Below are 16715 nucleotides of genomic sequence, written 5' to 3'. Positions count from 1 at the left end.
CATCAGTGAAATGGAGAGAGAGAGAGAGAGAGAGAGAGAGAGGGTGAGAGTGTGTGTATGTGAGTGGAGGTGGGGGTGACGAGAGACGGCTATAAGCGAGGGAAAACTGGCGGAGACTGGGATGACTTTGATGTAAATTTGCATATTCTAAAGCTTCTCTCTCGTCCATTTTACCCCACCACTTGAAACCCTGCAGGGAAAAGCTGCTTAGCTATAGAGGAAAAAGGGAGAGTAAAAAAGAGAGAGGAGGAGAGAGATAGAAAGGCAGTAGTGGGAAAGAGAGAGGAGAGAGATATGAGGAGGGGGAGTGAGAGAGGAGAGAGATATGAGGAGGGGGAGAGAGAGAGAGGAGAGAGAGAGAGAGAGGTGAGGAGAGAGAGTAAGAGAGAGAGGCAAGTAAGAGAATGATAACATGAAGGAGAGAAGAGAGAGAGAAGGAGGGGAGTCAGATGAAGAGCAAACAAGAGGCAGTGAAGGAGGGGAGTAAGAGAGAGAAAGAGCATGGGTGAAAGGAGTAAGCACAGTGGGAAAATGCAAGGGTGACAGGCAGCATATTGAGCAACCCTCGGTCTCTGTGAGATGGGGATGTTTTCCTCAGTGGAAACCAGACTAAAGGATTCTATTAGTCTCGCTATGATCTGAGCAGGCAATACAAACAACACATGCTATGAGAAAGAGAGAGAGAGAGAGAGAGAGAGAGCGCAACATGTCTGAAGACACAGTAGTGGTGTGTATGAATTCTTTGGATCAGCATCCTCCATTAGTCTCTATGCAGAATGACATTTTAATTACGTCCACCATGGACATCAGAGATCAGAGCCCAAACCAGTGCAGGACTAGATACTGGCATTCCACAAGGACCTAAAGGCATTCAGCTGTCCAGTGCAAAATACATGCTCTGAGAAATATAGGTCAGATTGTTTAAAAGAGGCAGATGTAGCTAGTGATTCTCACACAAGAGAGAACTCCAAAATGTCTCATTGTTTTGCCTTTGTTGTTTGCTTTCCAACCAATTTTTGGATGGAAATCCATTTGTTTAAAGAGGTCGATTAGCTCCTAATTTGCATAGATAATGCAGCTAATGTTAATGGAAACCTGTTTATTTTCCCTAAATCACAATTGTTATCATATTATCATATATTATCAGTCTCCATTTAACCTGATAACCTGACAACCTCAGGTTTTCAGCAGATAACACCTACCTTATTTTTTTATATGCATTTCAGACTGAGATTTCCTTTAGTTGAATTTACTTAAATAGGCTTAAATAGGCAAATGATTCAGGCAGAAACCATGTCAATAAAACTAATAATAACTATAATGAAATTAATTGAGCTGAATGAATTTGATCTTTCACTGTTCTACCACATATAATTCAATAAAACGTATAAAGTGAGTCCCTCTGTGGCAATGGCTGCTCGGCTGCTTTGTACATTGACCTTCTGTTGATACATATCCTACGTAATGAGCGTGTGTGTGCTGTTAACCGGTTTCAGCCAGCCCTTACCAACGGCTGTGATCCTCTTGATGCAGTCACACACACACACACACACACACACACACACACCGACTTGACTGGCGGAAAGTACGTATAGAAGAGAGCCTATTAGTGTGGGTTTGACATCTTGATGACGGTGCATAAGCAGGGTGATCATCTCAGATTGTAGCCATATCAGGGCCAGAGTCCACTGGATTCCCTCATTTCAGCTTCACTTCATCAGACAGTCGGTACGTCTTCATCACGTAACATTCCTGTCAATCACTTCAATCTACTGTAGAGCAAATCCTCACTGAATGATGTGCTCTGATTCATACCCATCGTTTAGCAATACTCAGCAAATACATAAGTGGCTTAGGTTTGTGATTCACAGGCCATTTTTAGCTATTCTTTATAAAATAAAATAAAATAAAATAGTATGCCAGGCATGCATATGAAGTGTTTCATTCAGTTCACCAATTCATGGGAGTGTAAAATGTTTATTTTCATGGCCATTGCCTCCAAGAAGTTTAATTACTTTGTAATAAGCAGCAGGCTCAACCTGAGTTTATGAGGTGGGTCGTGATTCAAGGCTGTTATATAAGGAAGCATCACCAAGAGCCCCTGATGATCTTGCATAATGTCTTCCTGTTGCACTCATGCAAGGTTAATGTCAGATAGAGAGAGCGTGATAACAGATATGCACAACTGTGGACAGAACTGCCTCATGACATCAAACGTAAGGGCATCATAGTATCGCAGGAGTTCACTGGGCATTGAATGATAAGGAGTATAGTTAGTTACACCATAGCCATATTGTATAACACAGTTACAGAGCTTGCTTGTGCATTCAGCCGATATGACCTTTATGCCAACTCAGTGCACAGCCTGCCATCTAGTGGGCAATTGCGGCAACTTTAGGGGAATTTATAGTTAATCTAAATGTAGACACATAGAAATCACATTTATAAATAGTAGTATGATCAAGGATTCATCCTTAAAACTCCATTACACCCCTTATTATCACTTTTCAACCTACTGGCCACTTAGCATCATTTTACAATGTGCAGGGTTCCAAGACTATCAGACTGCCCTGAATATTGGCAAATGATGCTAAAGTGGCACCCAGTGCATCAAAAAGTGATTAAAAAAATAATAATAATGGTTTCCAGCCTGTCCAATCGTTCATTCTTAAATAGCTATCAAATTTGCATCGGTTGAAAAGTTCCTGAGGTGATGTGGAAGTTTATTTCAGTTCGGCCGGGAAGTAGACCACTGCTTTTCTAGTGAATTTCTCCCACATTGGAGATGAGGAATTGAAACCAGCTTACCTTACCACAGCACATTTAGAATGAGTGACTGACACAGTCAGCCAAATTTATGCTGAAACTTTGTCCATATAATACAATTACTCAACACATGCAGTATTGCATCAGTCTTTCAAAGTTAGGAGGACTTTCTGTAGCTAATGCAAGTCAGTATGAATTTCACACCACATATCAGCAATAAGGCAGTTGTATATTTGTGCTAGGGTTGTGCATGGCCTGTCGAATAACAGGTAAACTGTTTGAGATTTTCTGTTTTGTTTTTTTTGTTGTTCTTTTTTGTGACATAATTACATATGACATATTACATAAGCCTACACAATGCAATAAAAGGGAGACCACCAAATTCACAGTCTAAAGAACACAATAAGCACCTTCACAGCCTAGCACCCAAAAGTGGTTGAGGCATTTTTTTCATTACATTGATCTTTATTCTTATTGGTCCTATACACTGCAATCATATATGATATATTATACTGGTATGGACATTTTTACATGAAAAAGCATGCTATGCCAAATTGAAAATGATTATTCCATCTCGTGAAATCACTAAGCATATGTTGTTAAAATGCATCAGCACAGCACAGTGATAGAGAGACAGAGACATATAGCTACTGTATCTATACATAGTAATGACTGCGTTCATAAAACATTATTCTGTTCCTTCAAGAAAGGGCTTACGCCATAACAGCATAACGCTTTATGAGTGCAGTCATGACTATGCATAGATAGTTATATAGACTTATGCCATACATTATGAGGCTTTATTAATATTTTATAACCATATAGTAATGTGTTTATAATGCGTTGTGGATACAGCATAAAATAAGATTTATAGTGCATTGTGATATTTCAAGCTGTAAGGGCTTATACAACATCACCATAATGCTTTATAAGTGCAGTGCAATAATTATGCAGACGTGAGGATGATTAATGGTGACGCTTTATGAATACTTTATAACAATTTAATGAATATGTTTATAATTCTTTATGGATACTGTGCTCATAGAAAGTGTTACCTAGTTATGAAGGTCAGGCAGGGTCAGTTATATTGGATTATGATTATCTGAGATTTGTATGGCCCATGGTGATAAAATGTGGTATACTATTAGTGATAACACATTAAAGTAATAGGTCATAATGCATCATGAAGGCTATATAGAGTCTAGGCTACAGAGTCTAATGCTTGTTTCTAAATGATTACATTGTGTTATTGTAAATGATTACATTGTGTTATGAATGTATGCATAAATCATTATTGCAATGATCTTCATAGAAAATGTTACTCTCATTATTGTGTTTGAAGTAAACTGAACCTTAATGTTATGGCTACTCCCTCAACTTGTCTAAAATCTTTTCTTCAAAGTATTCAAAAATCATATTTATGTGTTTGTGCTACTTTGATAAGTGCTTACTGGAGACCCAAAGACTTCCACTTCACACAGGCTGAGGGATCTCTCTTGCCCCAGTAGGATCACAGTCACATACTGCCCCTCCATGGCCTCTGCGCATTCAAACCGCATTGTCTCGCCAAGGGGCACAAATGTCACTTTTGCACACCTGCAATGAACAATGACAGAAAGAAAGTACTCGCTCACCACTCTCATTCCTTACAACAGTCATCATCAATACATATCCACAATCAATAACTCTGTAATCACTTTAAGTAAATAAACATGTAGATACTTCCATTCATCTTTCTTTGATTAATATTTAAAGCTTTTCGACAATAGGCCAATGATTTTTACATGCAGCCTACTAAAATGTATGTAGTATTTACTCAATGATTTCCTAAGACAACGTTGAGCATATGATTTACAAAATTATTAAAACAACATTGTGTACACGTACTAAAGCATGCACATAATTGGCCTGAACTTGTTTGTCAGATAAGGCAGATAAGTGAATGGGCCCTTTGAAAGGAGTCCTGTTAGTAGAAGGATGCAATAAAAATCTTGTATCATGTAACCCATCTTAAAGTTTGGTTACTAAGACCATAACTTTAGTATTAGAATGGTTTGAGTACAATAACTAAATAAGTATATAAATAAAATAAATTGAATAAATATGTCATAAATAGCAAGAACAAGAGTCAGTCTCCTTGGATCCTAATTGAACCGTTCTGCCCTTTGACACTGGATTCCCAACCCCTTGACCTCGACCACTTGGACCAATCCTTATTCTGTTCCCTGGACACAGGTAAGCCTTTACACATACCCTGACATTGTACACTCACACTACCTTTTCCCCGGTATTTCTTTTTCTTTTCCCACCCACATGTTTTCTACTGGTTGGGGATCGAACTGGCAACCCTTCGGTTACAAGCCCGAAGCCCTAACCAGTAGGCCACGGCTTTATTTTTAAAGGCCAGTTATTTCATGGATCCAGGATACTATGCATCCTGATAAAGTTCCCTTGGCCTTTGGAATTAAAATAGCCCCACATCATCAAGTACCCTTCACCATACTTATAGATTGGCATGGTTTTATTTCAGTTAATGGCCTAATGGCTGGTTTGATTTGCATTGAGAGATGATCTTATGGAAAGTAGCCTACCCCATGCCAATTGTGAGAAACTTTGTTCTACTAACTGTCTTGATTACAGTTGATTTCAATGTTGCTAAGCATGCTTGTATGTTCAACTATTTACTATGGTTGTTAGGGTTCCCATTCAAAAGAGCAATGATATGAAACGGTGATTAAACATTTGTACTAAAGTTCAAGTTGATTGATATTTAGCAGATGCTTTTATCCAAAGCGACATGCACTTGCAGTAGTAGTAATTGAACTGTTGTTGACTAGTAGTGGGAATCGAATCAGTGTTGTTGACTAGTTGTCAATATGTGGCATTACCGCTGCTCTACAACGCCCAGGTCTCCCGATATACAGGATTAATACCCTTCTTCTGCCAATCATAACATAGTATTTCTTTATTCTGGGGAATAAGACATGTTGAACTTACAGGGGATTTTCCTTAGGGTTGGTTGAATCTCCGATGCGAATGTGGACACCATTCAGGCCTTTAGGTGAGCCGCTCTTTGGGTTGGTCAGGGCCACAGCTGAGACCCTGTATTTCTCGTGCAGGTCCACCCGCCACCAGGGGTCAGTCTCGCGGTCCGTCATCGAGCAGGTGCCCTTGCGCTGATCTGGGTTGGGGTTTCCGTCAATGGCATTCAGAGCGTGACCAAAACTGGACATCTCTCCTAGAACCAGGCTGGACTGGGTCGCTCTTCCTCTTGGGGCAATATTAATTCCTGAAGATGGAATTACACGTACAACAAATACTTACACAAATAAATGGCATTATTAAACACACTAACATAAACCGTGGCTTTATGAAACACGCTAAAATTAACTAAATTAACCAGATCAAAGGAAAAAGTGAATGTCTCATACCAACTACGGCATACACCTCCACTTCGCAGAGTGTGAGCACCTTCAGTTTTCCAGGTATGACCACATTCACATAGCGCCCCATAATTGGTTTGAAGTCAAATGCCTTTGATGCTCCTGCTGGAATGGATTGAATTACCGCAGCCCTGTAATAGGTAATCACCAGTTAGAGATCATTACCAGGGCTCCAGACTGACTTTTTTTCACTAGGAGCACAGTGACCCCCAACTGAAAATTTTAGGGGCGCAACCAGAAAATTAAGGCCGACACTGTAAATCAACATGCTAAACAAATATTCACATTTCTACTAATTTCCACTGTATTACTAATAAATCCTTTGATAATGGATGCAGAAATTACAATGTGCTGTTTCAAATTCAGTGTCACATTTTATTGTGCACTTTTGAAGCTCTGATTTACAGTCTCCTGTCTTCTAAAAACAATCGACAGGGGCTTTTTCTTTCATTAACATGTCATGGCATACTCTATGCTTGAGGCTAAGATTGTGTTTAACTAGTGTATTGTGTTTAAACTGCAAAGTGTCTGCACTGTCGGCAAACGTTGTGTTCCCTGCAGTTCTGGGGTAGCGACTGCAACAATCGCAGTTCATGGAGTTCGTCCCCTTACAGTAGCCTACCTCAACCAGCTGAATTCTCGCAGCCAGTCCTCCCCAAAATGGTTGGTTCGGGCCTTTGTCGCCACACAAACCTCTGACTCTGAATCATCATCCGACTGTGACACTGTAGACTCTGGCACTAGCACACTAGCCGCCGGTCAGAAGAACGAGCCAATAGTTCGCTTGCTCATTGTTCAGACACATGTGTGTGTGTGTGGGGGGGGCGGCGGGGGGGGGGGGGGGTGGCACCCCTTCTATTGCACTTATGATCGAGGCAGTGTGGCTGCTGCTCTAACCTGTCAACATGGGCGCTGAAATGAAAATCAACATGTAATGGAGCCCTTCCACACATGGCAATCATTTTGTCACATACCAACAGAGGGTGTCATCAAGGAACACTTAAATCACAAATGGCTTCTATGATGTGTGTGTATATGTCATGGTTGCCTTAGGCTACAGACTCCTTCAGTTGACTTACCGTGTGTTGGTGTTGCCATTGTTGTCCAGGCTGTCACCAATTCGGATTTCAGCTCCTTGGATACGGTCTGCACAACAATCCCTCCGGTTGGTGATAGTTACCCTGGTGATTTCGTATCTCGCAAGGAGATCCACTCTGAACCAAGGGTTGTTCTGTTGATAGGTGTGAGCACAGCCTTTTTCATGGTAATTGGGATTCCTGTCTCCATCCACGCCATACTTAGAGAAACCAGAGGCACTGTATATAGTTGACTGGGTAGCCTGACGCTGCAGAGCAATGTTCTCTGTTCAGGAAAATGAGGAAAAGTGTGTATTGTTCAGATATATTTATTCAGTTGTAAATGTCCTAAAGCATTTTTGGCATGGCTGTAAAGCTAAAGATAAATGCAAATGTACACTGTAGCACTGGAGCACAGTGACGGAATGTATGATTCAAACAAATGTCCTGATAAGTGTTGCAGATCTTGCATTTAGAGATTGCAGCATAATACACACAGATACCTTCATCACCAGCAAACACATCCACTTCACACAGCGTCAGTATTTTTTCTTTGCCAGGCAGGAAGATGTTGACATATTGGCCTTCCACGGAGTTGAACCGGAATGACTTAGTCTCACCTCTTCTGATGGACTGGATTACAACAGCGCTACGGATGTTCCGTTCACATAGACACACACACACACACACACACACACACACACACACACACAGAGAGAGAGAGAGAGATAGAGAGAGAGAGAGAGAACGAGTGTATTCGAGTTAGACATACACATGGAAAACATACACTTCTTGAAAATGAAAATCAATCCATTGTGATCGTTCTTTCGTTCTGACTGTCTTACAGGGTGTTATCGTTGCCGTTGTTTTGTAGGCTGTGGCCAATACGTATTTGCGCTCCATTGATGCGCTGTTCGCAGCAGTCCCCGCGGTTAGTAATGGTTACCCTGGTGATGTTGTAGGGGCGGGATAGGTCGACACGCCACCAGGGATTGGTCTCAGTTTCGGTGTGGGTGCAGGAGCCTGCGTTGAACGTGCCATCTTTCCTTCCATCAACTGCATGATCCGGCATGCCACCGTAGGTGGACGATAGGACAGACGGAGCGTCCAAGGCAAGGTTACCTATACAACAGTATAAAACATTAACTAAAAATTACAAAAAAATTAACTGCATAAAGAAAGTTCTGCAAAAACCAGATTCTAACGTACAAATATGCTGTTGTTGTTTTTTAGGAAGATAGAGAGGAGGCCAGTGACGGACTGGGATTAAAAAACGGCCCTGGCATTTTCACCAACCAGCGGCCCACACGAGGACGCGCATGCACGCGCATGCATGTGCTCGAAACACAGATATAACTTCACATGCACGGACATAACACGTTTGTAGCCCCATTGGTGATAAACTCTAACTTTAATATGCATAAAGACTGAACCAAGAACATGGATATATCAATGCAAACCTCCAAAAAAAATGAATGCAATATGAAAATGAAAAAAGAATAGCCTAGAATACATGGATTTCTATGTGTCACGAAAACATGCGTGCGCAAGAGGCAGAAAGCAGCATAGAACAGTGCTCTCCATGAAAAGAACAAAATAAGTTTTTGTGCTGAAAATTGCACCAATTCGAAATCACGATGGTTAGAGAATGTTCAATATGTTCAATATCCCTAAAGGAATGCATGTCTTCGCCAAAAATGACAAAATCAGATGTTAATGCAAATGAATGGCAAACTCTGAAATATAGCCTGAGATGAGATGCTATTATCATTGAGACAACAGGGGACCAGGGGTATATAAAAAAAATACGATTGTAGCTTACAGCAGCCGACTATTTAAGTCAAGTTTATAACGTTGTCGCACCAAGCGTCTTCTGCCCAATGGCTGCGCGCGAATAGTTTTGTTGATAAACGGGAAACCCATCAGAGCAGCCGCTCCACAAACGTGTCTTAATTAACGTCATGCATTATAGGACCTCTTTCTCTGTCGCCATCAGCATAAAGGCCTCCAAATTATCCTGTGACAATCGTGTCCTTAGGCGATTCTTGATGAATTTAAGAGTGGAAAAACTCCGTTTGCATGGCACTTGAGTAGGGTACATGACAGTGTTAGGAATTAATTTGCTAACCATATAGTAGTAGGCACAGGTAAAGAGGTTTAACTGCTGGAGAAGGAAATAGCAACAGATTGCACAATTCTTGCAGGTAGCACATTTCTTGCTCACCAGGTTTATTTCTGTATCTTCCTATATATCCGCGGCATCATCAAAGTCCGACGCTTTGACTGTATAGGCCTACTCGTTTAGAGGAGACTTTTTCAGGCTGTCCCAGTGCATGGCGAGATGTGTCAATTCCGACTGTAGATTTTCAACGGTATACCTTCACTAAATTTAAGCAGACATTCTCTTATGTTTCGAATTGCATTTGGGGGCAGTTTATTAGCTTTTATAAGGGGAAAATTCCGAGGATCAAGGCATGCTAGATCGGCAATTCTGAAGGTAGTAGACGCATTCGGTTTTGAAATTCCCAGAAGTCCTTGCTTCATGTAGCCTAACTTTTGTAAACCAATAATAAAATAAAAGATATACAGGCAGCATATTTATTGTATTCCAATTTCAAACAATGCACTTTTAAATCATTTGATTGAATAAGGTTACAAAAGAATGTAGACTGATGTAAATATTGAGGGTCACCATGATAGTAGTGCAGAGACTCATGTCTGGTATAAATACTGATCAGTTTCCAACTATGAAGGAGGAAAAGGGAGTTAGAGATAAATGGCTTATTCGAAACCATGTAACACTAATGATGCTTGATAGTGGGCCGAGAAATAAAACCAATAAGACGGAGTAAAACTGTCTTTACGATTACGGGCGCGCAAACCCGACAAACATGCCCACGAGGGGCCGCGGCCCTTCTGGCATCTGCCCAAATGCCAGACCGTCCAGGGGGTCGTTTCTAGAAAAGTTAGCAACGATGTTGCTCAACCACCATGTACGACGCAACCTGCGACCAAACAACGACACTGTTACACCTATTTCCAGAAAGCATCGTACCTGTGTCGCAATTCACTACCTCCGACTTTCGAACACTGTAGTTCCAACAACGTTGTTGATGATGCAGCGATACATATCATTTGTGGAAACAGTGGCAACGTATAATACCCCACCCCCTAGAAATGTTCTGTCACGGCCTATGTGGACACTTTTCTAATCTAAACCGAGTGATTAATGCTGGCATTGTCATTGCCATCAGCCAAAACCTAAACCTATTGCAAGCATATAAATCAGTTAATTTAAGCAGACCAATATGAGTCATTATTTGTGTTAAATATCTATGTTGGAAAAAATATATAGCCTGGACAAATGTCTGGGTATCCCATAGCATATCAACTGTCTCGTGGCTTAACGGCAGCGAGTCAGTGCACTGAGCGCTCGGCCGGAGTTCGCGTCCTATGTCTTCTTTTCATCTCTGACAAAGAGTAGGCCTACGAGACACAACAATAGGTTTTGACCATACATATGTTTATGTATCTACATGGAGAGACCATAGGCCTACAATACATCAGTCAAAAACAATTGAATGTCACACTAGTTCACCTGCAGGTAGCGAGAAGCAAGAGGACAATCTCACATCATAAGAAAATCGAACCTACAACGTTGGGATAATAAGTCATCTGCTTTAGCCACTACACTATTTATCACTGCTGTTTTAAGAGTCTGGGAAGATTATAATACTAAAAGCAAGGCAATAGCCTACTCGAATTAACATAAATAGCAAGAATGAGCCAAGTAGGGGGGTCAGTGTCTTAATCAAAATTAAGCTACAGGATAGATGAATCATTGAGTCACGAGATAAACATCCACTTCGCAATTTTTGGTTAGGCGGTTGTGATTTTTGGTTAGGCGCTCCGGACACCAACAGGAACTACCAAGGAACGACACAAGTGCGACTGCCTAGGGGCAGTAGTTCAAACGACCAAACTTTGCGTCCTTGTTTGCGATTGAGAGTTCGAACTACCCTTTCTAGAAACACCAAATTCAAGAACGATGGAGCGTACTACCAAGGTTGCGACGCAAGTTAGCAAACGATGCTTTCTAGAAACGACCTCCGTCACTAGGTTATGCTGCAGCTGCATAAATCAGTGTAACTTAATATGTTGGGAAACTTTTTTCTGAGTATGATTTTATCAAAACGTGTGAGATATACAGTCTTTACAGCATACAGTATATAACTACATGCGTGTTCTCACAGGAAAAAATAGCATTGCATTACAAAATCTTGTCTTTTTTGAAAATGCAAGCTATTGCCTTCTTTAGGAAGCAGTGACGGACTGGGCGGTCTGGCATTTGGGCAGATGCCAGAAGGGCCGCGGCCTCTCGTGGGCCGTTTGGGCCGGCCAATCAAGGATCGGCATGCTTGTCGGGTTTGCGCGGCCCGGTTTCACATTATCTCTCGGCCCACTATCAAGCATCAATAGTGTTAGATGGCTTCAAATCAGCCATTTATCTCTAACTCCCTTATCCTCCTTCAAAGTGGAAAACTGATCAGTATTTATACCAGATATGAGTCTCTATCTACAGTCATGGTGACCCTCAATATTTACATCAGTCTACATTCTTTTGTAACCTTATTCAATTAAATGATTAAAAAGTGCATTGTTTGAATTTGGAATACAATAAATATGCCTGTATCTTTTATTTTATTATTGGTTTACAAAAGTTAGGCTACATGATGAAGCAATGACTTCTGGGAATTTCAAAACCGAATGCCTCTACTTCCTTCGGCACGGGGAATTGTATGCCGATCTAGCATGCCTTGATCCTCGGAATTTTCCCCTTAAACTGCCCCCAAATGCACTTCGAAACATAAGAGAATGTCTGCTTAAATTCAGTGAAGGTGCTACGGTTGAAAATCTACAGTCGGAATTGACACATCTTGCCACGCACTGGGACAGCCTGAAAAAGTCTCCTCTAAACGAGTATACAGTCAAAGCGTCGGACTTTGATGATGCCGCGGAGATAGGAAGATACAGAAATAAACCGGGCGAGAAAGAAATGTGCTACCTGCAAGAATTGTGCAATCTGTTGCTATTTCCTTCTCCAGCAGTTACCTCTTTACCTGTGCCTACAACTATAGGGCCTATATGGTTAGCATATGAATTCCTACTAACACTGTCATCAGGGCATGAAATTGGCACCCGCCCACACGCCAAATGCGGGTAACTTTTGTGATTGGCGGGTGAAACTCTCAATGTACCTGCCACGTTGGCGGGTAGCCAATAAGACAACACAACACTGAGCAAGGAGATGCACTGTTATGGCTCGGAGAAAGCGAGATCAAACCCATTTGCAGGGGTGGGTAGTAGCCTAACGCATTAAAAAAAAAATTCGAGGAACGGCAAACAACTTTCCTTTTTCAAAACGGTAGCCTACTTTTACTCTTACTCAAGTACATTTTTGAGCCAATAATCTACTCTTTTACTCCGCTACATTTCAATTGCCTTACATTACGAGTACAAGTTTATTATTGGAGAAAGTATCTCGAAGAGGGAAAAGCGCACCTCTCCCTTGGAGAAAAGAAACAGGGCTTCAGAATGCGTTAGCCCACGATTATAAAAGTAATGCCTGGCCTAGCTAAACAGCTCAGTTAACACAATGACTTACAGTTGCTGCATCTTCTGGTGAGGCTGCCAGAGTAGCAACGAGACTAGAGGTAGGCTATGACATGACACGGAAACTTTCACGTATATTCATTTCTGGCCAGCATCGTTCAACAATCACATTGGACAAGGAAAGTAGGCCTACAACTTAATTTACAAGCAAATCAAATGCACTGGAAATCGAGCATACAAGTTAGAAAAAGCCTAGCATTCATTTATGTAGCCTCAATGTTGCAGGACATGACATGAGACGGTCGTAACTTGTTAGGCCTACTTGAGTAGTTTATTAACAAAGTACTTTTTTACTTTTACTTGAGTACTGTAATGTGTATTCTGTACAAGTTCAAGAACCATTCTTATGCATTTTCTGAGTCGTTCACCTTTATTTTGGGCACAAAATAATTTTGGCTGGTAAAAGACCACTGTGGCAGGTGGATTTCAAAATTCACCTGCCACAGTGGCTGGTGGCCAAAAAAGTTAACTTCAGGCCCTGACTGTCATGTACACAGAGTCATGCAAACAGAGTTTTTCCACTCTTAAATTCATCAAGAATCGCCTAAGGACACGATTGTCACAGGATAATTTAGAGGCCTTTATGCTGATGGCGACAGAGAAAGAGGTTCTAATGAACTTGGATGATGATGACGTGATAGACAGGGTTGGGGAGAAGAGTAAGCTCCTTCGCACCTTGTTAAGACACGTTTGTGGAGCGGCTGCTCTGATGATCTATAGGCCTACATGGGTTTCCCGTTTACCAACAAAATTACATTCGCGGGCAGCCGTGGGGCAGACGCTTGGTGGCCGTCACACAACGTTATAAACTTGACCTAAATAGTCGGCTGCTGTAAGCTACAATCGGAATTTTTTGTATACCCTGTTGTCTCAATGATAATAACATCTCATTTCAGGCTATATTTCAGAGTTTGCCGTTCATTTGCGTTAATATCGTATTTTGTCATTTTTGGCGAAGACATGCATTCCTTTAGGGATATTGAACATATTGAACATTCTCTAACCATCGTGATTTCGAATTGGTGCAGTTTTCAGCACAAAAACTTATTTTATTCTTTTCATGGAGAGCACTGCTCTATGCTATTCTATGGTGCTTTCTGCCTCTTGCGCACCCATGTTTTCGTGACGTTGCATAGAAATCCATGTATTCTAGGCTATTCTTTTTTCATTTTCATATTTCATATTGCATTCATTTTTTTGGAGTTGTGCATTGATATATCCATGTTCTTGGTTCAGTCTTTATGCATATTAAAGTTAGAGTTCATGACCAATGGGGCTACAAACGTGTTATGTCCGTGCATGTGAAGTTATATCTGTGTGTTGCCGGCACGTGCACGCGCGTCCCCGTGTGGGCCGCTGGTTGGTGAAAATGCCAGGGCCGTTTTTTAATCCCAGTCCGTCACTGTTAGGAAGTGACCTTTTTTGTGAAATTTGTCATCCATGTTGGTCATGTGACCCCCAAAACAGAGGAAATTAACTTAATTACAAACCCTTTCCCAGCGTACTTCCTTAACACCACTGGTTTGAGAAAACATTATACAGTAGATGCTACCTTATACCTGACAGATGAACTGCGGGTGTGGTCACTGCCAGTGAGAGGAGCAGGACTGCAGTCATCAGCAGCAGGATAGGAATGGCCATCTCTCTCTCTTTGCTTCTGTATATGGACACAGCAAGACAACTTGGACTCATTTCTCATTTACTTTCAGTTATTGTAGATAACTAAGACAATGAGCGCCATGTAACATTACTCCAAAATACAGGATATATTGAGTAATGAATGCATATTGAATATAAAGAATGCATACATTTGCATACAACAATGTAATGTTCTCTCCTGTGTCAGTACATTTCTCAGATGAAAAATATCACATACATTTGCAATTAAAGGGATACTCTGAAAGTAAAAAACAACCTAGGGTCTAACAATAAGCTTGCTAACTACTGAAAATAGACCTTGGCTTGTTTTTACTTCAGAGTATCCCTTTAACTTGTGATATTTATTTTGATTAATTGTCTTTGTCTTAACATGTGTCCATAATAGTTGGTATCCAGCAAAAACCCATAGCTCTGGACTCAGACACTTGCGGCTGCAGCGACATTGTATTAAGGCGTATGTGCATGATGCATTATATATTGACATATACAGCATTTATATATTGTATACAGTCTACAGTAACCCTGGAAAAGCCCAAATGCTCTAATCTTTCATGTTGTGAAACCAGCATCTTTTGTACCTACTAAGTCCACAGACAAAGCCTTCTAAAGCATTCTAATGTTGGCAAAGAAATTATGTAACATGAGCCAAAATTAATCTATAAACAGTGACATGAAATGTATCAATCAATGTCATTAAAAGTTATGTGGCAGATGTGACAGTACAAACTTTGAATTTAGCGATCAAGAATATCGGCTGGATTTCTCCTTTAAGTTTACTAAAGAATATTTCAAACATGGTAAATTACAATGCAAAATCATCAGACAACTACAACTTTATCATATAGTTACCTGAAGTTTCTGTGGATGTTTCAGTGCAATTTTTAAGTATTCCTCTGTCTGTGTATCCTCAAAGCTGGGAATGAAACTATATGCTCTCTGCTGACCAGCCCATCACAATCCTACTCGAAGCGCTTCCTCAGGAAATTGAGAAATCAGCGTAGTCATGGCAGAATGGGTTCCAAAGAACATCCAAAAAAAATCACTCTTTGCAGCATCAGAAGACATTTCTTTTTTGTTCTTTTGTGATTTGGCCTTCACATCATTTTATCAACCAAGTGTATTGTCTTTGCCTCCCCTTTCGAATACAATATTCAAATTACTTGAAAAAAAATTATATCCCGAGAAAAGTGGATTTTGAGGGGTACAGCTCCATAGACCTCCATTCATTCTGGACTCGCCCGTGAGCGCCCCTAGATGCAGTACCACACCGGAAGAGTTCCGAGAGTGAAGGTTCTCCCCTTATTAGACATTCTCTGCCTGCACTCAGAAATCTGGCGCTAGTTAGCCAATGCTACCAACAGTTCAGTGGAAATGCATGGATTCAGTTGCGTCCAGTAGCAGCAACTGGAATCCATGCATTTCCACGGAATTATTTTTGGAATCTGATCCCTTATCATACCTGTTCATTCATACTCGTCGCTCGACTTATCGTGACTAAATTCAAGATGGCGTTGAACGGTAAAATTCCTTAAAGCAACACCAAAGAGTTTTTTGTACCTTAAAATAATGTTTCCAAAATCGTTTCAGTGGTTCATCAACTCGTAACAGGGTGAACGGCACTTTCTGCATTCGCTTCGCGGCCCTCTATCGGCTATAACCGCACTATGTAAGTTTGCCGGATCGGGTAGCGGATCTGTAGTTCGATGGAATGAGACATAAGAAACTACAAATTTGACTTGCATCTGATGTCGCAATACATCGTACTTTCATAAAATCATGCAACATATTCTACCTTGTCTGTGGACATTGTTATTTGCAAAGCTGGTGCTGGATAAACAAATAGTGCGTGCGACAGAGGAAAAGTTCTTTGGTGTTGCTTTAAGGTACTGTCTGTATAAATCGTCTTGTAAATAAACTACCAGTGCTTTTTCAAAGTTCTCAATGTCTCGTTTTAAATGTCAAGGCCCTCGGAAGTCGACCAATGAAGTATGGAGCTATTTTGAGCCTCATACATTGTGTAAAACAGTGATTTATTTGCATGGCAAGGCCGATGCCCGAGGCACCCCCAACGAAAAACTGTTGGTAGCATTGGCTAACT

At 41.0% G+C, this 16715-nt stretch overlaps 1 protein-coding gene across 1 annotated transcript; it reads right to left on the bottom strand.

Annotated features, from left to right (window-relative positions):
- Positions 1–3120: 3120 nt before the first annotated feature.
- On the bottom strand, positions 3121–15539 carry LOC143104474 (uncharacterized). The gene is made up of 8 exons (XM_076268562.1): positions 15467–15539; positions 14518–14615; positions 8131–8407; positions 7789–7934; positions 7289–7571; positions 6198–6340; positions 5764–6055; positions 3121–4362 (listed from the first exon to the last, which is right to left on the bottom strand). Exons 2-8 carry the CDS (start codon positions 14597–14599, stop codon positions 4185–4187), a joined length of 1401 nt encoding a protein of 466 aa, XP_076124677.1. The 5' UTR covers positions 14600–14615; positions 15467–15539; the 3' UTR covers positions 3121–4184.
- Positions 15540–16715: the final 1176 nt, after the last annotated feature.

The sequence above is a fragment of the Alosa pseudoharengus genome, unplaced genomic scaffold, assembly GCF_046254945.1.
Source record: "Alosa pseudoharengus isolate Yale_2024_CS ecotype anadromous, Long Island Sound unplaced genomic scaffold, YU_APseudo_1.1 YU_APseudo_1.1_scf_5, whole genome shotgun sequence".
Lineage (NCBI taxonomy): Eukaryota > Metazoa > Chordata > Actinopteri > Clupeiformes > Clupeidae > Alosa > Alosa pseudoharengus.
This window is presented reverse-complemented; position numbering and strand designations above follow the sequence as displayed.